The 27,715-nt window shown below is 53.2% G+C and overlaps 2 protein-coding genes across 5 annotated transcripts; one reads left to right on the top strand and one right to left on the bottom strand.

Moving 5' to 3' along the window:
- Positions 1 to 45: 45 nt before the first annotated feature.
- Positions 46 to 17,490, bottom strand: LOC122386157 (bromodomain-containing protein 3-like). The gene is made up of 13 exons (XM_043375089.1): positions 16,990 to 17,490; positions 10,020 to 10,074; positions 8,139 to 8,963; positions 7,654 to 7,752; positions 7,162 to 7,419; positions 6,668 to 6,915; positions 6,256 to 6,379; positions 4,942 to 6,022; positions 4,512 to 4,712; positions 4,028 to 4,104; positions 2,641 to 2,772; positions 1,934 to 2,314; positions 46 to 1,140 (listed from the first exon to the last, which is right to left on the bottom strand). The coding sequence occupies exons 1-13, from the start codon at positions 17,001 to 17,003 to the stop codon at positions 1,066 to 1,068; spliced, it is 3,570 nt and encodes a 1,189-aa protein (XP_043231024.1). The 5' UTR covers positions 17,004 to 17,490; the 3' UTR covers positions 46 to 1,065.
- Positions 17,491 to 18,410: 920 nt separating this feature from the next.
- On the top strand, positions 18,411 to 26,530 carry LOC122386156 (serine/threonine-protein phosphatase 6 catalytic subunit-like). Of its 4 annotated transcripts, none has more exons than XM_043375084.1 (8): positions 18,411 to 18,432; positions 18,882 to 19,024; positions 19,838 to 19,972; positions 20,087 to 20,255; positions 20,754 to 20,833; positions 21,381 to 21,486; positions 25,080 to 25,241; positions 25,759 to 26,530. In XM_043375084.1, exons 2-8 carry the CDS (start codon positions 18,950 to 18,952, stop codon positions 25,950 to 25,952), a joined length of 921 nt encoding a protein of 306 aa, XP_043231019.1. In that variant the 5' UTR covers positions 18,411 to 18,432; positions 18,882 to 18,949; the 3' UTR covers positions 25,953 to 26,530. The 4 variants fall into 4 exon arrangements, with proteins under 4 accessions (XP_043231019.1, XP_043231022.1, XP_043231023.1 ...); XM_043375087.1 differs by having other exon boundaries at positions 18,417 to 18,462; XM_043375088.1 differs by lacking the exon at positions 18,411 to 18,432 and adding an exon at positions 18,433 to 18,456.
- The last annotated feature ends 1,185 nt before the right edge of the window (positions 26,531 to 27,715 follow it).

The following is a 27,715-nucleotide window of genomic DNA, read 5'->3' as shown; positions in this document are numbered from 1 at the left end:
CCGCCGGCCAGCCCAGTCAACAAAACTAAACAAAAACAAACAGAACATAGTAATGGACGTTCGTATTCAACCATTGCAAACAATTGTTGACATCATGTTGGTGGGCATAAGTTGCGCAGTCCCCGCCGTGATTGTGGCGGCCGGCCCCGCCGGAGTGTTGGGCAGCCGCTCGGCCGCCGTCTCTCTCCACAATGATCGTGAAATCGGTGAACAGGGTCGCACCGTCTGGGCTCAGACGTCACTCAGATCACAGTTGGTCCACTTTGACAGTAGCTCGTCCGGTCGTCTGCCGGCCCCGGCCCTCCGCCCCCTCCCACCAGAGACGCACGGCGTGCTAGTACCAGCCAGGATTCTCTATTGCCTGTACTGTACACAAAATATAGTCTCATTTACAAAACTTTACAAGGCCTTGGTTGCCGATCTAAAACTGCAGCGGTAAGGGCAGCGTCCAACCAAGACCAGAGAGCTCTGATGACAATCAAGGGGCATGATCACACTGGGCGAGCACGGCCAACCATACCGGAAAATTTGACGGAACGCTTGCTAAACAAGGCTAGGCAGATGCTGAACCAGCGCAGCACAGATACGCTCCGCGCGGCCCTGCGGGCGGACCGGGGCCACGCGGCCCGCCGGCCACAAGCTCCGCCCGCGGCGGCCGCTGAGCGCCGGGGGCTGGCCGGCGGCCGCCGTCTGCACAGTTTTGGATACCAAAACCAGTCCAGTAGGCTGGCCGGCGCGCGCGCCATGCTCGAGGTACCTGTTGAACAGCTGAATGGCGCCGGGCGCCGCGCGCCCCGGCGCCCCCACGCCCGCTCACAGTCGCACACACAGACGCGCGCACGCACACGCACACCGAGGCGCCTGTGCGGGCTGCTGAGGAGTGGGCGCCGACACACTATCACCGGGCCGAGCGCCGCTCACATACTCTCCATCTCTCTCGCACACTCTCACTTCCCGCGCGCGCGCACCAGTTAACATCTAATAAATACATCCATGAGGGGCGGGTGGCGACCGCGCCGCACCGGTCAGGGCCCAGCGCAGCCGGCAGAGCGGCCACGGCGCCCGTCAGTAATTGCTCAGGTTCTCCTCAAATTGTGCAATCAAGTCTCTCTGTGAGTTCATGTTGATTTGGCTTGTCATCTGTGAAAAGATGGAACAACGGCGTCAGCACCAATTCGCGCTGTGACACAGATAGGGCAGCGATAAAAATCGCACAGAACACCAACACTAGTGATGACAAATACAGAAAATCGAAATACCGATACCAAACCAAATACCAACCAAAACCGTAAAGGAATACCGAAACCGAACCAACTTGGAAACATGAAGGGAATACCAACATTTTACCAAATTCTCAGCCTCTTATACATAGGTGAGAGGCAACAATACCAACAAAATATCAAACACATTTGAAATACCAAACCAACTTGGTATCGGTTTGGTATCGGTGTATCAAAAAGTTGGTATCCGATTGACATCTCTAATCAACACACAACTCTGATTTCAGTTGGCTAATTTGGGGGGGGGGGCGGGTCGAACACGGGTCATTTGCGCTCAGGACAAGACTTTAGACAAGCAACCTCATGGTGCGTCCCCTGAGGTTCATTTGGGATGGGCCGTATTCACGTCGATCATTTTCGTAAGAATTTTCTTACGCATGACCTAATTCTTAGGATTTTTTTTTTTAATCACGTGAACTCCGTCGATAAAAACTTACGAAGTGTCGACGTGAATACCAAATTATACTTAGGAAAGAAAATCGACTTACGAAGTCGACGTGAATACGGCCCCAGAAATCTATCGAACTGCACTCAGTCATGCCTCATATTCATTAGCGTTCAATTAGTCATAATCATGTCTGAATGGAGCCAGCGGAGGCCGATACCTACACAGCGGTGCCCCTGACGGTCCTTCCCGCCCTAACTTGACTTACCGCCTCGCGTCGCCGGCGCTCCTGCTCCCTCATCCTGGCGCGCTCCCGGTCTCCGGCGGCCGCCGACGGCGTGCTGACCGCCGGCGGCGGCGGCGGCGGCGGCGCGGACTTGGGACTGGCGCTGGCCGGCGGGTGGGCCGCCTTGGCCGCCGCCGCCGCCGCCTTGGCGGCCGCCTCGGCCTTGGCGGCGGCGGCGGCCTCGGCCTGTTTGCGGGCGGCCTCCTCGGCGGCCTCCTGCTCCTGCTTCAGACGACAGAGCCGCTCGAGCAGCTCCTCGCCCTGCCGCTCCCGGCGCCGCTCGGCGTCCTGCCGCTGCCGCTCGCGCTCGGCCGCCTCCTTCTGCACGCGCCGCTGCTCCATCTGCTCCGTCAGCTGACGTTGCTGAGAACGGACAGAGCCGCGGTGTCAGCCAACTGCTAAGAGTCGACACACATTACAAACTCCCTACAGACAGCCATGACGGCCCGACACACGTTCAAACCTCCGACACACGAACCAGCCAGGAGTTAGTCATGCCCTCACCACGTCACATCCCTATCTCCAGACAGCTACGCCAATTATAGCGCTGAATACACACCCAGAAAGGTCAAAACTTCACCACACAGTGCCAATGAAACCGGGGCGACTCCCGTCACAACCCCGAAACTTTTTGCTCCCCTCCCCTCCCACACAGACACGACACGACACGGAGCGGCGCGGCGACTCACCCTGTCTGCCTTCTCCTTGGCTTGTTTTTTGAACTGCTGGAACGCCGAGTCCATGTGTGACGGCTGGATGTTGATGGGCGTGGTGGATGGGGTGGCGGCCGACTGCGCCAGCGTCGACCACGAGCTCACGTTCTGCACAGCACACACCGGACGGCACCGAGTACAGGTCAGCCCGCGAGCATGGAGGGGTGGTCGGTATTTACAAACAAACTGGAGGAGAAGTCCAAATAAAGAAACATGAGCTTCGTAACGAACGTTCCAGACAAATATAGCTCAGCCATATTATTCAGTAGTCAGGCCAAGGAAAGATAATGATGTCTGAGTTGAAAGTTCACTAAGATAATGAGTTTAACCCGCGCACCGACGGGGGTCTGCGCCAACTTCGCACCGACGGGGGGAGGGGGGGGGGGCGGATGACCGCCCCCCCCCCCTGAGATCTCGAGAACGAAGCAAGATAGCGACAAGCGGTAAACAGCATCGGATACGCACGGTCAAGATCTACAATTTTTACTAAGGTCATTTTCAGGTCAGGTCAAAGATGACGTCACAGGGGTCGAAAAAGTCAAAATGGCGGCGCTGAATATGGAGAGAGTTTTTCTCGAATAACTTTCGAATTAGTCAAGATAGGAACAAACTAAGGGCAGCATCGTGATCCTCTCGTCAATCCGCATCGAATGATATATATGTTGACCTCGAAAGTTCAAGGTCAAAGGTTGACCTCAGGTCACGTGACCTCGAGGTCATCATGTATATCATTCGATGCGTCTTGACGAGCTGAACACAATGAGACCATCCACGCGTCTGTATCTTGTTCCTGTACGGAGTTATTGGCCAAAAACCTTTGGTGACCTTTGATGACGTCACATGACCTCACAGCTGCCCAACAGCAAAACAGACCTCAAGGTAGTGAAGGTTGATCGTATATGAAGTCATGTATGGTATATGGGGCCATTCCGACCCGTTTTAGTGGTAAAAGCAGGGAGATGATTTTTCCCCCATTGACTTATAATGGGGAGGTCGCGAAATTTACCTGACCTTAGGTCACCGATATCAAAATTCCGAGATATACAAATTGTAGCTACTAATGACCTAATAACATCCTGCGACTTTCAAAGGCCTCCGACATCTACTGTAGCTCTGGCACGGTGACAAAGTTGCAAAAAAGTGACTTGAGGTTGGGTCATTCAAAGTGACCTGGTGACCTGACCTTGAAAGGTAGGAGGTTCAAACTTGCACACCATGTGTAAAATTGATGAGGGAATATAGTCATACCAAATTTCGCGGCGCTACGCGCCGCGGTTTTCCCGCTATTCGCGAAAAACCTCAGGGGGGGGGGGCGGATATCCGCCCCCCCCCCCGTCGGTGCGCGGGTTAAATAAGTACTTACCGCCACCTTGGCCGGAGTATTTTTGATAGGCGAGTCGAACAAATTGTCGTCCGTAGAAGTTTCAGTTCCGATGCCGTCTGTGAAAAACAGCAAACTTATTAACACAGCGAACCGAAAAACGACGGAAACCTGCAGTCTGACACTTTCAGTTTGATCAGCTGCTGAGCTAATGTGTAAATGCCGTCTGCAAAATATTGCGTCTGATACAATCATGGTGGTTTAGTTTCGAGGCTAGCACGCCTGGAAGCCACCGCTTCAACATGACGTCCTTATCTGACATCGCCCCATTTCAAGCCTGAATCATCCTCACAGGACGGGACATAGCATCATACGGCAAGGCCTCACTCAATCCCCTGTCGGACCTAAATTAAGTCACCGATGACAAAGTCGACCATAATTCGCACTGAGAGGAGAATAGTTGGCGAGCAGTAGCCGTCATCAGCTGGACGACACAGCCTGGCCCGCGGTCTCTGCCGTCACTCACTGTCGGTGCTGGAGGCGGGCGGCGCGGCCGGCGCCAGCTCCGGCGGCGGCGGCGCGGCGGCCGGCGGCAGCGCCGAGGACAGTGACACGGTCGGCGCGGCCGGAGCGCCGGGCTGCTCGGGGCCGGCGGTCAGCGGCGGCACAGGGCCGGCCGCAGCCGAGACCGCCGGCGCCGGGCCCGCGGTCACCGAGGGAACGGTACCTGCCGGCGGCACCACACACACACACACGGTCACAGACCACATACAGCAGCAATTAGCGGGAGGGAAATTGACACTCCGATGAGTAACAACTGTGTCAAACAGACAAAACACAAAGAACTTTGCATAAAAAATTACTTGAACCTCATGAAAAAAAGTTTCAACAGAAAGTAAAAATTATGTTATGACATACGGCGTGGGGCCGTTAAGAACTCCGTCGCTGGCACGCACCTGTCAGTGAGACGGGCGGCGTCGGCTCCGGCTGACCGTTGGTGCTCGCCGACGGGACTGCCTGTGCCACGCTCGCCGCCGGTGCCGAGGTGGCCGGCGCGGTCGCCACCGGCGCCGGCTGGCTCGCCGCTCCGTTGGCACCGGCCCCGGTCGCTGCTGCTGCCGCCGGCTGCGCCGGCGCAGCCGGGGCAGCCGGGGGCGGCTGCGGCGCCGCCTTGTTGCTCTTGTTCTTTTTGCGTTTGGGTTCGTCGGGCTCGGAGTCGCTGGAGTCGGAGCTGGAGGAGCTGGAGCTGCTCGAGCTGCTGTCCGAGTCGGAGGAGCTGCTGCTCGAGGCAGACAGGTGGCCGCCGCCCTCCTTCCGGCCCGACTTCTTGCCGGCCGCGGTGGCAGCCGCCGGCGCCGCCGGTGGCGCGGCAGCGGCCGCCGCCGGAGCACCCGACTGGCCCGTCACCGCCTGCAGACGCTTCTCCAGCTCGGGCTTCTTGTCCGACTCGTCCCGCGCCTTGCTGGCCGCCTTTTTGTCGGGCTGTTTGCGCGGCTTTTTGCGCAGGCAGCTGGCCACGTACGACTCGAGCTCCCGCAGCGTGGACGGCCGCAGCGTCTCGAAGTCGATCTCGATCTCGTCCGGATCGAAGTCTCGTTTGGACGGCTCGCGGGCCTGGATGATCTGCACCACGCGGCCCAGCTTGTCGCCGGGCAGCTTGTTGATGTCCAGGCTGAGCTGGCGTTTCTCGTCGTAGGACATGGGCTGCGCCGTGTCCTCTTCGTCCGAGTCGTACGAGCCCAGCGCGTCCGCGCCGCCCTTCTTCTTGCCGCCGGCGGCCTTGCCGGCGCGCGGCCGCCGGCCCGCCGCCGCCTTGGCGCCGTTCGGCTTGGCCGCCTTGGCGTTGGCAGCCTTACCAGCGGCAGCGGCTGCGGCGCCGGCGGCCGGCGGCGCCCCGGCCAGACCGCCGGCGAGCGGCGGCAGCAGCGCGGCGCCCTCCCGGTCCCGGTCCCGCTTCTTCTTTTTCTTTTTCTCCTTTTTCTTTTTGGAGAGGCTCTCCTGGATGAGGCTGTTGATTTCCTCCTGGACCATCCGCAGCTGTGAACGGAGACGTGGAGCCGTCAGACGCCGTCAGGACCGGAACACCAGACAGCAGCCGACCTACCACCAACGCGGACGGAACACGGCCGGCGGACGGCTACAGGACCGGACACAAAGCCAACGAGACAGGGAACCGACAGAGCAGCTCCAGAACTGAGCCCCTTGGACCCCACAGCAGTAGCACCCCTCTGACCGCGGCGGCTGCCAGCGGGCGGTCCGGCCGCACCCACCTGGTTCTGCAGCACGAGCAGCTTCTGCTGGCGCTCGACCTCCGAGGCGTCCGAGTCGGACTCGGAGCTCGAGCGTGCCCCGGCCGACAGCTCCTCGTCGCCCTCCTCCGGGATCTTGGCGAACCTGCCAAAGGCCAGACAGTCAGTAAAGGTCACATCATAGGGTACACACAGTCCGGACAGTCAGTAACGTCACAAAAACCGGCGGTCGCAGTCTCAGACGGTTCAGGCAGTCACAGACCACAGCTCTCACATCACGAGCATCTTTTACATTTCGAACGGAACATATAATCGATATAATTATGGTCAGTATGTAAAGCTTGTTCGCAGCTGCGCATTGCCCACGCTCCCGCAGGTACGGCAGGCCCGCCCTGCCGCGCGGCCCACCCCGGACACAGTGCGATCGGCTCACCTCATTTCGAAGACATCCTGCAGCTTCCTGGCCATGGCGACCACGTCGTGGTCGGGCGCGTTGTACTTGTAGCAGTTGGTAAACACGAGTCGCACGTCGCTGGCGAACGGCTTTGGCGAGCGGTACTCGCGGGCGTCCATCTTCTGCTTCACCGTGCCCAGGTCCATGGGCTGCTTGATGATGTCGTGGTAGTCGCGCAGACCCAGGCTCTCCGCGTCCACCGGCTTGTAGAACGGCCACGCGTACGCCTGGGGAGTGAGGGAGGCGGCAGGGGTCAGACGGCGGGAGCTCGTAGGACGCGGTCCGCGGCGCCCGGCGACGGTCCAACGGGCAGGACACTGAGCGGAACAGGTGCGTAAAAACGGGCCTGGCACAGTCTTCTTCAGCGGTGGAGCAAGATAGAAGCTGGTGAATTACCAGACAACGAATATTATAGTGATTAGTGACAGGATGGGACAGTTATCATGAAAATAAAGTGCCCCAAACCAACTCACCGAGTGTTTCTTGGAGAAAAGCTCTTTGAGAATCTCGTTGCAGGCCCTCATCGAGTCCTGCATCTTTTCTCGACTCTTGCCCGGCGGCACCTGCGAGTCGGGCAGGTCTTTGACGAGTTTTTTTATCTGTCGGCCCGACTCGCGCCGCTTGTTGCCCAGTTTGGCCACCTTGGGCTCAGAGGCGGCGAACGGCGGCTCCGGCGGGCCCGCCATCGCCGGCGTTGTCGTGTCCGCCTTTCTCTTGACGCCCTTATTGACCTGCAGAGGAGCCTACTTGGTCAGACACAGCCAGCATGTGATGTGGGCGACAGGAAAGAAAGAATAATAAGCCACACGCAACAACAATCTCTGACAGCAACTTATCGGCTCCACACAGTGAGTTTGCCACGCCTGAAATTACACAGATAGTCTAAAAAGTACAAAGCAAAACCTTTCTGTTGCTACACAATCACGCTACGGTTTGTGCAGAGCGGTAGCCGGCGCATCACTCACCTTGTGCGGAGCGGTGGCCGGCGCAGACGCCTGCGGGTCGGAGGTGGCACTCGGAGATGTCGCCGGATGGCCGGCAGGACTGGCGGTCGCAGCTGCAGTCTGCGACACGGTGGAACGATACTTCAGGGTTACACGGCCGGCGGAGAGTGCGAAGCGCAACCAACAAAGGAGGGCTGACTTTCGCGACCTAAGCAACGTTCATCAGTTCGGGTATAGCCTAGTTAAACTACGGACGAGGCCCCACCAAGACACATCAACACGTGTTACGATATGTTAACCGTTCAGTGGGGTTGACAGATCGTTCCCCACGAGGCCAAGCTTTTCTCCAGCCTAAGTGCGCTCTTTGCGGCAATGCGATTGATGCCTCAGTCACCTCAAACAGTCTCTAAGCGTCAACATTCGCTATTAGCCGAGGACAGACCGCCATGGGCACGCAGAGACTGCGGCACGGCGCCCTCCCCACTCAGTGCGCTCAGTGTACCCACCTGTTTGTCGGCGCCGCGGCCGGGCGCTCCGGCGGCCGCCGCCGCTGCTGCCGGTACGGTCGGGACGGTGGTGGAAGCCGTGGAGCCCGGCACCGCCGGCCCAGACGGAGCCTTGGAGCCGGCCGGCGGTGCCGCCTTCTCCGCGGGCTTGGCCGGCGCGGGCGGCGGCGCCGGCGGCTTGGCGGCGGTGGCGGTGGCGGCGGCCGGCGGCGCCGGAGAGTCGCGGCCCGGCGACACGGACGAGGCGGCCGACGCCGGCCGGCCCCTACCCACGCCCGTCGCCGACGGCCGACCCTTTTTACCCTTCGCGTTTTTAGGAGGCACCTCAATGAACACTTCCTCCTGCGGCATTTGCGACACTTTAGTCAAAAACATTTTCTCTAGGGTCTGTGCCATGAGCACCACGTCCTCACCGGGCTTGTTGTACATATAACAGTTTGTAAATAGCGTTTGAAAGTCCTCTATACAGTCTTTGGCGGACCGGTACCACAGGTTCTCAGTCCGCTTCTTGATGGTGCCCAGATCCATGGGCTTCTTGATGATCTTGTGGTAGTCGGGCAGGTTGAGCCGGGCGCTGTCGACCGGCACCTGGAAGGGCCAGGCGTACTGGTGTTTCCACAGGGTCTTGAGCACCTTGGAGAGGTACTGGAGCTGGTTGGAGTTGTAGCGCGGCTGGTCGTGTGGCCGGATGTAGGCCGGCTGCACCGGGCCGCGGTACTCCGGGTCCACCACCGGGAAGCCGTCATCGTCGGCCGGCGGCTTCTCCTTGGAGTCGCCGTCCGGCTTGGCCGCTGCCGCCACCGCCGCCGCGGCTCCGTCCGGCCTCTGGAAAACAGAGGGTAGTCAGCGGCCGGCGCACTCGCTCCATCCCAGCCGGACCACAGCGGCGCACACACCGGCCGTCATCAGACACATTTCTATACAGGGACAATACTGGCGGTGGCGAGTGACATGGCTAATGCATATTCTTTTGGTGCTAGCACCATGGTGGCGCATTGACTGCAAAATGTCGTGCTCCCCGCAATACAATAGACCAGTATAACGCCTTTTGGGGCGACTAACGGAGCGAGCGAGAGGGTGGGCCTTGCACGTGCGAAATTGCGAGGGGGTACCTCCATCTGACTTGTGCACGGCACCCTACTAACTGGTCTCTAGCGATGTGCCAAATTTGGGCACAATCGGCCCAGCCGTTCTCGAGATCTGGAAGCGGCACCCTGCACGTGCGCACGTGCAAAATGGGTACCAACTGACTTGTGCACGGCACCCTACTAACCGGTCCCTAACCGTGTACCAAATTTGAGCGCAATCGGTCCAGCCGTTCCCGAGATCTGGAAACGACCCCTGCACGTGCGCACGTGCAGCAGCACCCCAACTCTGGCACGTGTATATGCAGTGCCTAGTGGGTGCCTACCTACATGCCAACTTTCAGCGCAATCGGCCAAGTAGTTACCGAGATATTGCAACAATTACAAAAGTGACACCTCTTCGTTTTGCACGTGGCACGTGCATAAGGGGTCACCCACATGCATCGGGAATAGTCCAATACTTGGTAGAAGGAATGAAGCTACCCTACAAAAATTACCGCGTGTAAATCGGTCAAGTGGTTGCTGAGATATAAGCCTCGCAAAAGCGTGACCACGGCCGGCCGGCCGGCCGGCCGGCCGCTCATACTCAGAAATTTCCGTTAATCTAAGGAAAGACTACGCTCGCTTCGCTCGCTCCGTAAAAAGTGCGCACTTTCGGGGAAATTGTTAGAGCAAAGACAAAGAGGGCTGACAAATATCCATAGCATAGCTCACCCAGCTTCATTTTGAAAGTAGCTCATCAATGCCGATTAGAAAGTTAGGATCGCACACAATATCTCGGAAGAACTAAACTCACCTCAGAGTTTGTCATCTGCTTGTCATTCTTTGCCGCTGGATCCTGCCCCCCAGCCCTGCAACAAAGCGAGATGGTAAGTCAGGTGACAAACTGATACAGCATTTACCATCAGGCACCAGTGCTCACAATTAAAAGTTGACCTCCCAAGCACAACAATTTTATGGCGGCCGAATATGAAAGATGGCGAATATGAAGCGACGTTCCTCAGATGAGAAGCTTCCAGATAAGGAGCACTCGTCGCTGAGAATCGCTTGCATAAATGGTTTGATTTGAACCTGAGCATTTTCAATGGGTGCGTATTAGTTTGCATTTAACATAACTGTTTTGCATTAGGATATCAACTCGACGAAATGCATTCCCAACACCTCCCCCCCCCCCCCTCCTTTAGACACTTCACAGCGTTCTGGCATGAAACCGTTCTTTTTTTAGTTTAGCTGGCCTGCTGGCGAGTTTTTTTAGATGTTAAATTTCTACAAATTTTCTGTTGAAATCGATTATCATTTCCAGTGCTTTAAAGTATCAGCATTTCTTCATCAGGACAATGACCCAAAGGGTCAAAATGTCATGCCATACCATTCTATGCCATAGAGTAATCCAGATTTTGAAAACTACATAGTCCAATAATGGTCCCGCCCTCGTCCAACAGTGCGTTTCACCGATCGGAATGATCACAATGCTATAGCTCCACAGATTGCTTATCATTCGTATGCATAATCACCAACGAGATAGACGCCCAGCAACTGGTATAGTCAACACATAAAACGAGTATCAACAGATAAAGCGAAATCGTAACTGAATATACCTTATACAATAGTTAAAATAACGTTTATATAAGTAATTGAGTGCCTAAGTTGGTATGAGTAGGCGAGGAAGGTCAGCGACTCTCAGGCAGTCCCTGGTGGTTCATGGGCACGAACCGGTGACATTTACACCCTCCCAACTCCCCCCCCCCCACCCCAACCCATCCCCACGGGCTGGCGTAAGTGAATCGTGCCGCGGGCACCGTATCTCGACATAGGAAGTTACATGGGGGTATCAAGGGTATGATCGAGTGTACCGTCCGCGCCAAACGTCGGCTGCGTCCCCTCCAAGGTGATAAGTAACGTCGGAAAGTTAACAAAATTCGGATATTGACCACCGATAGGGGTTCAGTGCGCTAAATGGTTCGTGCTGTATCCTGATACCCATCGACAATGCCGGCGACTAATATTAGCGTGAACCTGCCTTCCCAGGGCCGGTGAAATCGGACACCACCTCACTCAGTGCTAATGCCATCAGACTGGTGTGACATCCCCTCCCCCACTTCTCCCCCCCCCCCCCCACCGATCATGAAACCCGATCCATTGAGGAGCAGCAACACGGCTGTGTTTGCAGGTAGGTCCCATGTTCTATCATTGAGAGGACGTAACAGGCTAATGTGTGTCTCGTCAAAATCGTTCTTTTAGAGCCATTACGTTGTGTTGTCCTTTTAAAGGCCGCTCATTAATTTCTTTGATAGACCCCGCGTTCGATGTCTCTCGGACGCGAAGATTCTACGCCGTCCGGCCAATCACGTTCCATAACATCAGCCGAGCCCCCGCTGACCTTGGACGGGATTGGCCGGACGACGTAGAATCTTCGTCGTCCGAGAGATTCGAACGCGGGGATACGGCGAGAGTAAAAAAGAAAACTTGTGGTTACAACAAACTAAAGGAAAATGCGATTGGAGGAAAAAGGTTCAATAGATTCTGATGACGAACGATCATGGATGGAGCGAAGTAACAACGAAGTCGAAGCTCGGTTCGTTATGTTAGCCGTGTGCTTATGAGACGCTGGCTATAAATGCAGTCGTCCGAGCAACAACACTGAGTCGACGTTTCCACTAGTCACTCGGCGCGGTGGCCCTTCACACAAATACCGGGCCACGCCACTGTGGCTCCATTGTCCAAGGTCGTCGCTCCGGGCTGTGGTAAGACGACCCCCACCCGCAACTGAACCCCGTGACTCAGCCAACATAGACTGAAGCGGGCGGATCGAGGTGCTGGTAAACCTTTCAGACATGATTCCTTGACTTAGCGCTTCTAGAGACGTGCGCGTGTAGGACCCCCGTAAGGCCTTTTAGACCTGATTATATTGATAATTCGAGTTTCGAAATGAAATGGTCATGTGTGAAGATGCTCAAAGCTGGCGACTATACGAATCTAGACTTAACTATTTTACGGGATGCCCCAATTTGTTACAATGCATAATTTCAAACAGCAAATTATGTTGTCACGAAGTCCGTTCACTTTCCTACGATAACTGGCGCACGTCCAGCGCTGCGAGCGCTCCCAAAGAGCCCACGTATTTGCTGGGTGATTTATTTGCACATTGGTCATTATCCGTTCCTGTAATCCCAATGGCCAATGTGTGAAGATACGGCATAATGTGCTAGGTCATCTTCACAATGTGATACTTGTGCCGCCATTACCGGCGGTAGGTCCCGGCCACACCGCCTCCGGTAAATGTGCCGCCCCCGGTACCGGTCACTGAGCCCTCCCACTGTGTCACCGCCGCGCCGGTGTCTCCTAACATGACCCGCCCACTCCTTGTGGTTGGCCTGACATCCCCCTAACAAATCAATGACTAGTCTCCCTGGCACCGTGAACGCAGCCCAGCAAAGGCCCGGGTACGCCGACAACAAACGGCGCACCATCATTTACATTACATATCGGTACTCGGATCATCCCACTTTTATCTCTCTAACATATTCCGAAGTCAACCAAAATTGGACTTTGTGCCCCGAACCTTTGACCACTTTGGTGTGTGGACTATGGACGCATACGTTTTGACTCATCCTCTGTATAGTGGCAGTGACTGGCGAGAGCGTAGCTGGCCAGAACTATCACTGAATTATCTTGAGAAGTCCAGCTAATGGTACAAATTGACGAAGCCAGGAACAGTGAAAAGACAAAAATGGACGTGCCTAAATAGACGGACAGGGTCCATTCCACTTAGTGGATTCAACTGGCTACGGCTTCTCCCGCCAACCAAAGACCATGATTAGTGGTCGAAAGTATCATATCGTGCGTCTGAGCTACTGGAATCCAGGTCTCACCACCGCGAATCAGACGAATCTCTTCCGAATGAGCCACAGAGCTGGCATCTGAGCTACGGTGTGTTGAGTTCTCAGTTCATCGAGGATAATGTCGCTTCCATCACCTTTCACATGTTTTCATTACATGACAACGTAATCGCGTTCGTCAGTCGCTGATCATTTCCTCATAACGTAGTGCCCAAATAGCAAATACAAATCTGTAGTAATAACTCTTGTAGTAATAGGTAATAGCAAATACTCTGGCGATTCTAAATTCGGTGCTACTGGTTGTAAAAACGACAGTTCCGATGCTACTTTGACCAGTCGTATTGTAAAATAATTGTACGATTCCGTTGAAGAAAAAAAAACGGAGTGTGAGACCAAGAACATCTTACATCGTTGTCTTCCTCGACAGGTCATACGAGTCAATGCAAAAAAAATAAGCATAAGATTGTTCAGGGAGTGGAGTGTAGCAAATCAGGATTATGAACAAAGGTGACACGATTGGACCAGTTCGCAATCTGCAGGAACTGAACAGCATTTACATATTTAGAAAGGAGAGGAAAATTTTTAATGCAAAATCTATACTAACCCTAGCAGTTATAGCAGTCCAACGGGTTTTCCGCGAATAACTAGCGCAAAAAGCGGATGATCGCGACGAAACTTTCAGTACATTCTAGATGATCATTTTTACACCTACCCTAAAAATTGCATGTCCCTGACCCAACAATTGACCTGTTTCTCGAGACCATGTTGGGCCGCAATTGCGATTCGGCGTATGTCATTTCACATTATGCACGCGTTTCCAGTCTGTTTGCGTTCTTTAACGTTCAAACATATGAAAATATGTTGGTCCCATGCAGTATGGTGGGTTTTGGTCGCGTAAGGGTCAGGTCAAGTGACTGTCACTGACCTTTAATGACCTTCGTTCACTTTTACGAGTTTTGCATGTTCCTCGGGTAATTTTTGGCTGATGAAGAATTCAGCACCCATTTGAACATTCACGAAGTTTTGGTTCCTTTGTAACATGGATGTTACGAAGCTGTCTTCGTAACATGTTACTAAGCTGTCGGTGGTGGTTAACTGGATGCCTATGGATAGCCGGCTGGAGGCCTCCTGGATAACCTGACCTGACCCGACTCGGCCTAAAGAATATCATCTGTGATCAAAACCAACATGAAATCCGTGATCAGCACCCACCCGCCCCTCCCCCCCCCCGCCAAAACAAAACAAAAATAACAACCTCACTTCATGCCAGTGTTCCATTTTTCAGACTTTTTGGTGGCAAATCACACCTAATGGGAAAATGCTTTCATCCCTAAAATATGAATGACCGACTTAACTTCAACTCTGAAAAAAAAGTTTCATGTCTTTCCAACAGCCATACATGTCACTTGACAGTTGATGCACCCACATCATTTTGTTTCACACCCTGTCAAGATTCTGACATGAAATCCTGGTTTATCAGTTGGCATACAAATTGGCATTACACCATTTTACAAATATACTTCGGTTATTTATTTCCTTTTTTCTCATCCTATGATTTTTTTCTTCATCGGCACACCCAACCAAAAATCAATTTGAGAACACTGCTTCATGCAGTGTTCTAGCAGGTCCCGATTTCCCCGACTTTTGGGTCATTGATCTGACCTGGAAGGTCAGCCAAGCCAATGACCTAGGACTTCAAAATTTAGTACCATCAGATTGTTCTAGCCACGGGCAGCACGCTCGTTCTTTTTCTCTCGCTAAGCGAGAGAAAAGCGTTTAACAAATTCGCACGGTCAGGGGGCGAATATGTTAGACGCTGACAAAATGCCAGTACCTACCGGCAAGGATTGAGTTAATTTACACATAAATCATAAGAACAACCCCTATTGATGGTAAATGCAAATGCATGGCTAAAACTTACATAGGGTACCAACGAACTCCAATCTGAGGCATGCACATCATCTCAAAGAGCTTTTCTGGAAAATGTCAGCCTCTTTCTTTGACTATCAAACTAATGGACTGATTTTTATGATAATGTAATTGTAGTGAATATGCATTCATTTAGCTGAAGGGCCAAAGAGCCTGTGAGACTGTGAACAACTTGTAATGCATGAGTCCTGAGGTACATAATTTTAAATTAATGGGACCTGACAGAGCAACTATGGTTGGTTTCTGTCAACAGCATTTAAAAAGCTATCATTTTGACAGAAAAATGACATGAAACAATAAACTTATTATAAACAGCCAGTTCCAACTAAGGCTGTCATTGAAAACATATTGTGAGAAACAATGCTAACCAAAACTAAGTAGACAACACAGTGAGATGCACAATTTTGTTTGGTAAATTCAGATTAGGTGCATTTCCATTCAATAAGCCCACCCATCTAAGAGCAAAATTCTACACGCACAATTCACCTTAAAATTGAATTAAAATAAATGTTATCCCATGACTCTTGACACGTCCTAATCAAATGTCTGAGGGTGAGCTGGGAACTTTTAATGCTTCAAGTTCTGATGCTGACATGGCACTCCCACAAATGAGAAAACAATGAAACTCACAAACCATCACTGTAAAAACTGCATGATGAAATGAACAGTAAATATGACAGGGTTTGTGAAATAGCATCTCTGACAATAAAGGAGACAAATGGGCACTGCAAGACCCAAGAGCAAATATACTGACCCAGAAAACAGCACCAGCACCCAAACTAGCCACTGGAGTGACACCATTTACCACCCCGCAAAGTAAAGTGGTTGGCCTTTCCCCATTCACACATACAAAATTAAAGAGAGTCTCCATAATACCATATCATTGATATTGATGTAAATCATCTGTTATGTAATTGTAGAATTAAGTGATCAAATATGAATATTATGCTACAACAGATTAGAAACATTAGGCTTATTAATAGCCATGTGTTTACTGAGGTTAACTAGCAAAAATGTTAAATAGATTTGAAGTTTTTGATCTGATCAATGCAATTGATAATCAGTGAATAGTGAAAATAGCTGCAATTCCATGGCAAGAATGAACATAACTAGCTAAGCCATAACTGCTGTACCATGTTCAATTATATGGATGCTGGAGGGCATATCTAGTAACGTGACTATTGAGAAATTCTCCCCCTCTCAATGCCTTCAACACAGTAATTGTCACGTGATTTGTGAGAGTGAATTGCAAGAGTCTTGATCAAAACGCCCCAGGCGCCCTGTTTTCACAGTCGAGTCGTCCAAATACATCAGCGTAGGTACTACAGGTTTCTAAAACAACTTTAAAAGCCATGAGATTTGCCATAATTATCTGCTGCAATAAGCAGCATTTCATCAAGCACCCTTGTGAATTCATAAAATGTTGAGTGAATCATTTTCACAACACCACAGGATTTTGAAAGTAGTGAATTTTTGTTCAAGGTACGAGATCCCAAAGCTCATGGAATAACAAGTCAGAACAATGAATTTTATATTTTAATGACCTATTTAACTAGTATCAAGGTAAGAAGGCATAACTGATCAACATGTTCAACATAAAAATGGAATAAATCTATCAAATGAATAGATAAGTGTTGGATAAAACGTGGTGCGCCGATATCGTCTACGCCAGTCATGCTGTAATGAATAACAGCACCCCTATCTTGAAAAACGGCCATCTCTCAGAGTCCCTGAACCTTATATCGATCTCCCATGAAAATAATAAGTTTCGTTGATAAGTATTATGCTCAATAACCCTCCCTTTTTCCTTTGATTCAACCACGTTGCGCCACTTCGCCGCCAATCCTGCCCTCTTTCCTCACCCGGTTTCTCCGCCCATAATCAACTGAAACTCAATAATCCCCGGCACACAACTCGCAGACACTTTCTGACTGTTTATTACCAATCATTCTACACAACCACGTCAATCCATGTTAACAAACAGCCGCACAAACTTACGTTTCAGTGGCCATGCCGCGCCGTCGAAAGAATCCACGCCACAGCCACCAACGTGCAGCTTAAGGTCCCTTCCGTCACTTCATGACACCGGAGACGGATACATTGCACGCTGAATAAATAGGGGCAAAACAAACTAAATCCCTATCTCGGCAAAATTCCTTATAACTCTCACGACTTTCACATTTCACTCACAACAATGGCCGCCGCTCCACCGCTCAAAGCCGAAGCACAAACGCAACAGAATTCGGAAATGGAGGCCTCTGATTGGTCCATCGGAGTCACGTGACAGCAAGGATTTCCGATACAAACAGGCAAATTGTAACAGAAAATGCTCTACAAGCCTATATTTCTTGTAAAAATAATGCAACTTCCACTTTCTTGATCAAACCATCTTGATTTGACTATATGATACACCCAGAACGATTTCGACACCACCGAATCGGCCACACAACCCCTACCACGCCAATCCCGCAACCAATGACGACACACAAATGGCGTCCACCATATATGAAGAACTGCGCATGCGCATATGACGTACAGAAAATGAGGCTATGAAATTAAAAAACGTTCACATTCCTTCCCCAGATTGACGCCAGTGTTTTTATATACCTTGCTTGACGCCATATCTTGGTCGAAGCCTTGATCTTGGTCATTCCTAGGGAAACACTAGGGATCAATCAATGAATAGGTAAAGGCTTGGGTAAAGGCAGCAAAGCATCTGAAGGAGCTCAATTTTGGGGAGCTGTTTCTCCCCAAGGCCCTATATAGAAGGTATGCTCATTAGGCCGAAGCAGCGATTTCCGTGACGTCAAAGGTACGAAGGGTCAGATGGCTGTAATGCAATCCTATGGAAAATGACCCAATTTTAGGGCTCTCCCACATAGCTGCCAACCTCGCCATTAAGGTAAAAGTTATATCACATAAAAGCTCAAATCAAGACGAACAAGAAACCTATCTGACGTTTTTACGTATTACTAACGGCTTAGACTCTATTCAAGTATATTCAGAGCTCTGCATTACCTCACTTTTTCTGCCGTCAATGCCACTACAAATGTCTAGTCGGCGCACGTGCGCTTGTCGAGCGGGGACCACCAGTCGGGCGATTCAGAGCTGCCGCCCAATCAGAACGCCGCAATGCCGTGACGTCATTGGTCGCACACGACACGTTACGGAGATAGGGATGAGACAGCCCTGGTTTCTCCCAAAAATACGAAGTACCTACCTACAATAAAGTTACTCCTAAGTCACAAAACTAGAAACCTACAAAATAAGCACTCAGTGTATAAGATCTGGCAAGGGAATGACCAAAGAGGAAAGAAAATGCAGTACTATTGTTTTTTCTCGTATAATAATAATTATAGCTCAATCATCTGTAATTCATCCATCCTTGAATCACGTTACGTAATCGGCGCAAAAGAGACATTAGTGGGGCAAGGGATTTTTGTATGAGTCCGTGTATGAGAGAAGGTCAAGGTGTTTGGTTTTAGGGCCTTGAGGTTTTCATTATTTTTGCCCTTTATTACCGAAGTCGCAGATATTTTGATTATATATCTAGATTCTTATAGATTCTTACAGTGATAACCATGCCTGGAAGCCCTGAATTGCCTGGATGGGAATGAGGGAAAAAGAAGACAGTGTATTGGAAATATGTGATATTAATTGATCAATTCATATTCATTCAATTCAATTCAGCTGCCTTGAGTTATGTGAATTCTTGTGCCATAAAAAACAATTTTGACAGGTTCCATTTGGTGGTATACTAGTATGGGCTGATGTGGATTTGTTTGTGTTGGCTGCCAGTGGATAACTACCTATTTTAATTTTCTGGTTTATATTGTCTCATTTCTGGCTAGTTTGATTGACATTTGACATTCTGTTTTCTATCCTGACAGCTCTCACCTCCATTGGGAAAGGTGTTGGCTCATAGGCTTGATTTTAGTAATTAATCAGGATATCAAGCATGTCTACATCAGATGTTGATAAGTGGATGGAAATTGTAAAAGACTGCAAGTATTTACCGGAGAATGATCTCAAGGTGAGTAACTAGTTGATATCATTTTCTTTTAAAAGGTTATTTCAGGGAATGGTATTGGGTAAAATAATAAGCTAATTGACCACATGTGCCAGTTGCCAAGTGTACAGCACAGATCTGTACGTCAATGCTACCTGCTGCTGCAATAGCATTAACATTATAATTGAGGCTGTCAATTCGGTCCCCAGCCCATAGGGTATTCGATATAGGGCAGATATATTTGATGTAGGGCAGGGCATAGGGCAGGGCATGTAGGGCATATATCTGATGTAGGGCAGATGTCACACAAATGACAAAAAAAAATCCAATCAAGGAGTGGTCCCATGCTTGGAGATTTAGATGCTCCTTTCTAACCAAACCAAACCAAAACAAACCTAACCTGACCGAACCTGACCTAACCTAACCTAACCTAACCTAACCTAACCTAACCCACAACCTACTAACCTTCAGCACCTCTCCTTGGTTGGAAAAACTTTGTGTGACATCTGCTCTACTAATGCTGGTTATTCAAGGTATAGAAGCTGCTGGTCTTCTTCATTGGCTCACTTTGACCTGGTGGCACATGCAGATGTTTGCTGTAAGCCAAGCTAATTTTTAAAAAATTGTTAATATTAAAGGCACACATTCATTAGTTATTTTTATTTGCCATAAATTACTCTTTAAAATTATCCCTGCATGGTTTTAAATGATTAAAGTGCAGCATATCATTTGAATTTTTTAATGAATGGGTTCTGTGCAAAAGTTGTGACTTATGTGTAAGCCACTTTTCCCTTATTTTCTACCATGTGACTCATAAAATACCTTCCATTGTTTCAGAGTCTGTGTGACATTGTCTGTGATCTCCTCATGGAAGAGTCAAATGTACAGCCGGTGCCTTGTCCTGTAACTGTCTGTGGCGACATCCATGGGCAATTCTATGACTTGGAACAACTCTTCAAGACAGGAGGCCAGGTAAGCCTATCTTGCTTTCTCTTGCATTTTAATTTGCTCTGAATTTAAGAACAGTGCTTTGACAGTGGTCCACCAGTGAATTGATTTGTGTATTGTCCATTCTTATGTGCCCAGGTGCCAGACACTAACTATGTGTTCATGGGCGACTTTGTGGACCGTGGCTACTACAGCCTGGAGACGCTCACCCGGCTGTTAACGCTCAAGGCCAAGTGGCCTGACAAGATCACGCTGCTGCGGGGCAACCACGAGTCGCGGCAGATCACGCAGGTCTACGGATTCTACGGTGAGCGCGGCGAGTCGAAAGCGGTGAGCGCGGGGAATCAATGAGGCTTCCGTAGTGTGTGTTACAACTTACATGTGTTGTGCAACTTGCAGATGCTTTTCATGAGCTATGTGAGCTGCGTTGGCTTTTTCGGTCTCCTGGCGAGTGCCGCGGTGATAGCGGCAGACATTAGAGACGTCTGGCTGCAGTGATGAGGGTGATAGGCCGTGAGTTTTTTTACGGCCGTTCGCATGTGTTTGTTGTCGATATTGCGCCATCCTGAGGACATATGGATGGATGATCTTACTCGCTGTCAGACCTAAATGGCATATGGGTCATTTGCTCCTGCATCAACCAGGCGTCCGAATAGGATGGAATGATGGACCGTTCCGATGAAACGAATTAATGCCTAGAGGCTGGGAGAAGCAATGCAATTGTCACTGGCCCTGGCGTTTTAAGCGCATGGTGACACTGTTTTGTGCACAGTTACGAGAGCTGCGGCTGTTTGTCTGTTTTCAGACGAGTGTCAGAAGAAGTACGGTAACGCCAACGCGTGGAAGTACTGCTGCAAGGTGTTCGATGTGCTCACCATCGCAGCGGTAGGTGGCGGCACTCGGTGGCGTCCTGGCGGCACACGGTGACGCTAGTTTGGCATTAGATGGCGCCAGTGAGATCCCTCAGACCCCACGGCAGCGGACGTTCCATGGTATTGTGTTCCAGGTTATCAGATGTGAAAAAAGTTAAGTTTTAGAATGAATGTGTTAGGTGGCTGTGATGCTGCAATGGAACACTGATTAGTATACCAAGAGGAAAGATGTTTTATATGCCGGAGCCCGGAAATCAATTACGTCGTCTATATATTTAGTAAGTCGGTATTTTTTTTCGCTTACAGTTGCGAATTTTTATTAACTTTATAATTTAATGTGTCCTTTCACTTGACCTATCTGTACAAGATTCACATTCAAATGATCACTTGGTACGATAGAAGATAGCACCCAGGACACTCGCCCACGTAGACGTTTATGTGTTAATTTGCTTGTTGTGATCGGGTGTGCGCGCTGGTTTCAGTCCACCTAAGTGTTGTGACTGGGAGGCTTTAAGCTCACATTGAATGTGCTGTGACCGGGAGTGCGCTGCCGGTTTCAGCTCGTGGAGGACGAGGTGCTGTGCGTTCACGGAGGCCTCTCGCCGTACATCAAGTCGCTGGACCAAATCCGCGTGATCGACCGGAATCAGGAGATCCCCCACCAAGGTGAGCTGAGAGCTAGTCTGCTCTGTGAGCTAAGGTGAGCCATGGCCCCTGACCTGGAGGTAGTTGAAGCCAGATGAGTCGTTCCTATACAATAACCGGCTAACATGCTTTGACGTAAGCCAGCAATCCAATGTGGATACCTCAAAACGACGTAGGTAGAGTTCGCTCAGTTCGATTGGGACCTTTCAGGACAACTGTCCTTCACAACTCCCGCGCGTTACAGGGTAAGTGGTGAGTGTTGCATCATGCCGACAGTTGGGAGCTGTCGCCGAATGCCAGTCGGGCACTGGCGGGAGCCGCCGCTCGCTGGTGTGACCTTTTGGTAACTTAGTGAGTTGCCGGGCCCGATATCCGAGAGTTGCAAGTGGCGCTTTGTGCAAACATGGCCTTTGGATCTGCAGTGGCGGTGACCGTTCATCGACAAATAGCGGACCGATTTAATTATGGGGTATTCAGTTAGTTGTGGTTGCAACAGATGTCTTCTGCGTTGCTGTAACCATGTCATTTTCTAGATTCTTGGTCATATAATTGATGTAGTATTCACTTGTATATTCACTTGTAGTATTCGCTCTAGTAGGGGTCTCCCTGGCCTTGGGCCAAAGGTTATGAAGAATCTAAAATAAAAAGCGTTTTTTGACTGTGCTGCTTGTTCAAAAATATTTATTTGCCGGCATTTACAAGCACTTTTTGTGTTCATGTAAAGCTCTTTGTACGACGTGGCAGCTTTATCAACGGAAACACGTATTACACAGTTAAACATACAGACAATAACAGGAGAATGGTGACAGTAGCTGTGCGCTGTAGGAGTTTCCCGGCTCAGAGTCCGGAGAATTATGTGGCTCAGCCTGCCTCTTGACGAAGCGGCCTATCGCTGTCTGAGCTATAGATTGCGCCATCAGTATATCCCCTTCCCCGAGCGAGTGCACCGTCGGCTGCGCCCACTACCAATCAAACAGAGGTTTGGCCTCAAACGGAGCGACGGGATCGATCGGAAAGATGCAGGGCCAAACGAGATGGCTCGTGTTGGGCCAGTCGGCCAGCCATTCTTTGGGCTTCTTTTGCGGTATGCGGCAGGGCCACTTCGGTCGCTTTGGGGTTGGTTTTCTAGCCTTGAAGGGAGCGATGTGCTCGACGGGCAATTCACAGGGCCAGACGGGCTCGTTCGTTTTGGGCCAGTCGTCCAGCCAGCCTTCGGGCTCCTTCGCTGGTTGACGGCAGGGCCACTGCGGCCGCTGCGGTGCCAGGCTGACGGCGCCGCGCGCGCGAGAGGCGTGTTGGCCTCTGGCGGCGCCGGTCCGGCGCGTGCTGCCGGCCACTGCGGTCTCTGAGAAGCCGCTGCCCTCGCCGGCGGAGTGGCCGGACGAGCCGCCGGCCGCGGCGTCGCTGCTGGCGCTGCCGGCCGACTCCGAGTCGATCTGGGACGCCGAGCGACTGTCGCCGGCCGGCCGGGCGCCGCCTCGGTCCAGCGCCGCCGCTGACCGCGAGCCGACGGCGGCGCGCGCGCGCCCGGTCCGCGCCGCCGCCAGCCGCTGGCTGGACTCGGTCTCGGCGGCCACGTCCGAGTCCTGGTTGGAAGCCGAGCCGGCGCTGGACTCCCCGCGGCTGGAGGAGCCGGCGCCCGCCGTCCGAGAGCCGCCCACCGTCCGCGCGCCCGTCTCGGAACGCGCTGAACGGGAGCGCCCTCGGCGCGCGGCTGACGCGGCGGCCCGCTGGCTGGCCTCGGCGCGACCCTCGCCGACGGTAGACGTGTCCGTCTGCGCGCCGGCCCGAGAGCTCGCCCCGTCACGGCCGCCGCGGCCCGAGGAGCGGCCTCCCGCCCCAGAGCCGGCGGAGCCCGTCGACGCGCCGCCGCTGTCGGACTCTGCGGAGGTGGCGGAGGCGGCGCCGCGCCCGTCGGCGGCGCTGTCGGAGCCCGCGCTGTGCTGCGCCCCGGAGGTGGCCGCGCCGTCCCCGACGGTGGCCGTGCTGGCGCCGCCCTGGACGGCCGTCCGGTCGGCGCCGCAGGCAGTGCCGGCCGAGCCGGTGGCCTCAGAGAGGGACGCGGCGCTGCCGACGCTGGCGCCGGCCGCCCGCTGCCCGGAGTTGCTGGCGGACCGGGCGCCCGCCGGTCGACACCGGGTCGCCGCTGTGCTGGAGGAGGCGGTGCTGCCCTCGGCGGCGGAGTCCGATCCCCGCGAGGAGAGCGCCAGCTCGGAGCCAGCGCTGCTCCACTGCGCGCTCGGCTCGCCGCCGGACCGGTGCGGGCCGCCGCGTCCCGTCCTCCTGGACGACTTCTCTGCGTGTTTGTCCTTGCCGGGTTTGGATTGCGGCGGCGTCAGGTGCAGCGGCGGCATTGGCGGCGCCGTCGGCAGGCCGGGCAGCGCGGGCAGCTCGATCTCCACTTCGGGCGCGGCGAACCCGGTGGCCGGCGCCAGGAGCGCCAGCAGCGAGATGGCGGTCAGCATGGCGACGGCGGCGGCTGGGGCACACTGCGGCCGCGCCGCCGGCGGGCCCCTGTGCACCGGCGCACCGCCCACGGGCGCCGCGAAGGTCATCACTGACAGGAAGTCATGGGCTACACGCGACTGCCGCCCCCGCTCCTGTCCGCTGACAACCGCCACTGCACCGAGCTCACACACATGTCCGTGAAAACTGTCGGCAGTAGAGCTTCATCATGAAGTGTATCACATGTACGTATTGCATTACCTTTCTGGTGAGCAGACGCTAGCACCCATGAACACCTAGCGTAGGTGGCTAGCACGCGTAGGTGGTTGTTAACCTGACATTGAGTTTGACCCGGCGACCGGCGATATTCTGTGAAGTATTCAAGGCTACGTGTCAGAACTGCGTTTCCCGCCACGATTCTGCTCTATAGTGGCATGCTGTCGTGGTGCGCTCATATGACGCCCTGGTGTGGATCTTGCAGGCTCAGGACTGGGAGAGCCCACATAGGGACACCGGCTGGTCGATATGTGTCCCAGTAATTAGAAAATCAAATGAGTTACATGTCATAGGTCAACTCCTCTTGAGTAGCTAGCCTTTGCGGTGGGCATGGGTTTTTAAACGTAGATAGCAGATTCTTAAAGCTTGTTTTTACCTTTGAATCTAGCGTTTTGATCGTCGCAATTCACAGAAAATCAACCGAAACTGTGAGCATGTCTGGTTACTGGGCTTATTTGCAGGAAGACGTGACGCGATCCAGTTCCACAATTAGCTAATAGCTTTGAGATGACTTGAGTGATCAAATCCTGGAAATCTCTGGAGATTAACTCATACCTACCTTATAGGTCGATTGTATGATGTATGATCTTAGCCGTTACAGTAGAGCTAATTTTAGTGATCCCTCAGGTGCCTTCTGTGACCTGGTGTACCCTGCTGTCACTCAGGTGCCTTCTGTGACCTGGTGTACCCTGCTGTCCCTCAGGTGCCTTCTGTGACCTGGTGTACCCTGCTGTCCGTCAGGTGCCTTCTGTGACCTGGTGTACCCTGCTGTCCCCCAAGTACCTTCTGTGACCTGGTGTACCCTGCTGTCCCTCAGGTGCCTTCTGTGACCTGGTGTACCCTGCTGTTCCTCAGGTGCCTTCTGTGACCTGGTGTACCCTGCTGTCCCTCAGGTGCCTTCTGTGACCTGGTGTGGTCGGACCCCGAGGACGTGGCCACCTGGTCGACCAGTCCGCGCGGCGCCGGCTGGCTGTTCGGCGCCAACGTCACACACGAGTTCATGGAGGAGAATAAGCTGGACCTCATCTGCCGGGCCCACCAACTGGTGCACGAGGGTGAGTACACAGCAAACCTGTATCTCGTTTGTTTCTTTATTTGTTTTGTTGGGTTAGGCCCTTTTTCAGAGCCAGAAGGCTGATAGGATTTAGGGGTAGATTTTGGTCTGGGCGGGCACCCTTGTGAGTCGTCGGGGCTGAGTCCATCCAGTTGTTGGGCCACCCAGCCCCCTGACCCTCACCGCACCCGGATACGGGCCTGCTCCCAAGGGAGGACCCCGCATGGGCTAGACTAAGGTTGCCCGTCCAATCCGGAACAGGAGGTTGAGGCGTGGAGAAGAAGGATTTGACTGTCCTGACTCCTGAGGATGGAAACGACGGAACAGATGGCTTGGTTCTGTGTGCCTGCTTCTGTCTGTCTTTAGCCTTGGCACTCGACCAAGGCTCTCCGAGTGACCATTCGCCGGCTCATGGCGTCACCTGTACCCACTACGTGCTGCTTTCCGCGCCACCTGCCGGTCTCGCCGTGCCGCGCCGAGTGTGGGCTGTCGCTGAGCGCCCGTCTCCCCGCTCCCAGGCTACAAGTACGTGTTTGACGAGAAGCTGGTGACGGTGTGGTCGGCGCCCAACTACTGCTACCGCTGCGGCAACGTGGCCGCCGTGCTCTGCTTCCACGACGACGTGCACAGCCGCGAGGTGAAGATATTCCGCGCGGTGCCCGACGACGAGCGCCGCGTGCCGCCCAGCATCACCACGCCCTACTTCCTGTAACTGCCGCCGCCCCCGCCCCGCCGGCACCGCGCACCGGCCTACCTCGAGCCACGCTGATGCAGTAGCGCTGATATACTCACCGCCCCGGGCCGCCCCCGGGACCGCCGGCGGCGGCCGAGTGTCAGAAACGGCTGTGAGACGACGTGTTTAGGAGCATTTTCAACGGCATTTACTGAGCATGACAAAACACGATCGTGGCACGCCCCAAAACCGCCCCACCCAGGCCGTGAAAAAGACGACAGTTTGTTGCCGAATTATGTTTGATGGCCAAAGTTTTGTACGTTTCTAGCCGCTGTGATGATATTTTCGGTGCGGTCCGTTTGCTCGTTTGGCCGCGCGCTGATCTGTCGTACAATGGTTCTGTGATAGGAGCGGCGCGGCCGGGACCGGTGTACCGCTGCCGTGGCCGAGGCGCCGCGCCGGCCCCGGTCTCCGTCCGCCGCTCACCACACCCGCCTCCCGCCTCACGTGCCGGCTCTGTTCCAATCGGGCCGGGTGTTTTATACACGTCCCGGTCCGACCGGTCGTTTTACTAGGTAATGTGATCTGTGAAATGCTAGGAAATACATCGAATCCCAGAGCTAATGTCGTTTAGTCGGGCCGTTGAGTGCTAGAAGAAGAGCATTGAGTACTGAGCAGTGATCATCCCTTTTATCCAATGTCTTATATAGAACGAGGTGTCAGATTACATTAGCGGTAACGTCAATAGACATATGTTGCTGGTAAGACTCGTCAATGACCTGGCATGTTCCCAGCCATGACCAATGCTGAACTTTGCGGTTTTGCTGGGTAACTGCCGGCTGTCGGGCGGCGCCAATCTTGAAATCATAGTTTCTGTTCGAAGATGTATGTTTTATTTGGCGGCAGTTCCATGGAACTACAGATCACTAGTTCGTGTGTGGCCTCGGACTTGGATAATTTTTCATTAGGAGTGTCTGAATTGGTATTGGCTTTCTCTACATTTCGTCTGTTGGCTCGGCCGTCGAAACGCCATCCGTCAGGAGACCTTGGGTCTGTTGAATGGAACTCGATCTGCCATGAAGTGCGCTGAATGCGTCTCCTCTGTGGGAGCGGGCGCCGCAGATGACCGCGCACATTCGCCGGCCGCTGCGTCTCCGATTGCCGGGCTGGTCGTCGGCGTCCTCAGCGGCCTCACAGCCGACCGACCGACGGACGGACGGACGCGTGGGAACGGCCGGCGTGGGGCGCGGCGGGTCGGCCGCCCGGCCACGACCTCCGGCCGGCGCGTCACCCCGGCACTCCCCGCCGCTGCGGCCGTCTCCTCTCCTCCTCTCCCGCCGCTCTGCCAATCCTCTGGCTCCGCTCGTTTACAATTGCTCTTCCCATCTTTGCACTGCTTGGTGCTCCTTGACTCTACCGTTTCAAGATAATTTCCCGCATTGTTCCCTTTCTCGGCTGACCGCTCCGTTCCTCTATCTCCCCCCCCTCGACGGACAGTGTCTGCAACATGAGAGGACAGTGTGGGTACATTCGACTGATCGGGTGTGCCGTGAGACAGATTGGTCCGACCGGGATGGATCCCATGTGAACCTGTCTGCGGGGCTGACCTGTCCGCTGTACAAGGCCGGCAATCAGCGCATTCCTGTCACGGAGATGGCGCACGCCGACGCTCCTCCCACGACTGAGGGCGCCCGGCGCCCCGGTCGGCGTGTCAGCGGCGCCCACAGCCTCGTCGTACATCTGTGGGAACCTCTGTACGCTGGGGTTGTAGCCGATCACGGTCACGGCAGTCGTGGGGAATA

The sequence above is a fragment of the Amphibalanus amphitrite genome, unplaced genomic scaffold (genome assembly GCF_019059575.1).
Source record: "Amphibalanus amphitrite isolate SeventyFive unplaced genomic scaffold, NRLGWU_Aamphi_draft 000241F_arrow, whole genome shotgun sequence".
Lineage (NCBI taxonomy): Eukaryota > Metazoa > Arthropoda > Thecostraca > Balanomorpha > Balanidae > Amphibalanus > Amphibalanus amphitrite.
This window is presented reverse-complemented; position numbering and strand designations above follow the sequence as displayed.

Excerpts from the sequence above, each read along its gene's own strand:
- LOC122386157 (XM_043375089.1), bottom strand. Across the intron at positions 7,420-7,653 it reads CGGCCACCGCTCCGCACAAG|GTCAATAAGGGCGTCAAGAG; the intron begins GTGAGTGATGCG and ends GCTCCTCTGCAG. Across the intron at positions 2,773-4,027 it reads ATACTCCGGCCAAGGTGGCG|AACGTGAGCTCGTGGTCGAC; the intron begins GTAAGTACTTAT and ends TGTGCTGTGCAG.
- LOC122386156 (XM_043375084.1), top strand. The coding sequence starts at position 18,950 with ATGTCTACATCAGATGTTGATAAGTGGATGGAAATTGTAAAAGACTGC. Across the intron at positions 20,834-21,380 it reads ATGTGCTCACCATCGCAGCG|CTCGTGGAGGACGAGGTGCT; the intron begins GTAGGTGGCGGC and ends TGCCGGTTTCAG. Across the intron at positions 21,487-25,079 it reads TCAGGAGATCCCCCACCAAG|GTGCCTTCTGTGACCTGGTG; the intron begins GTGAGCTGAGAG and ends GCTGTCCCTCAG.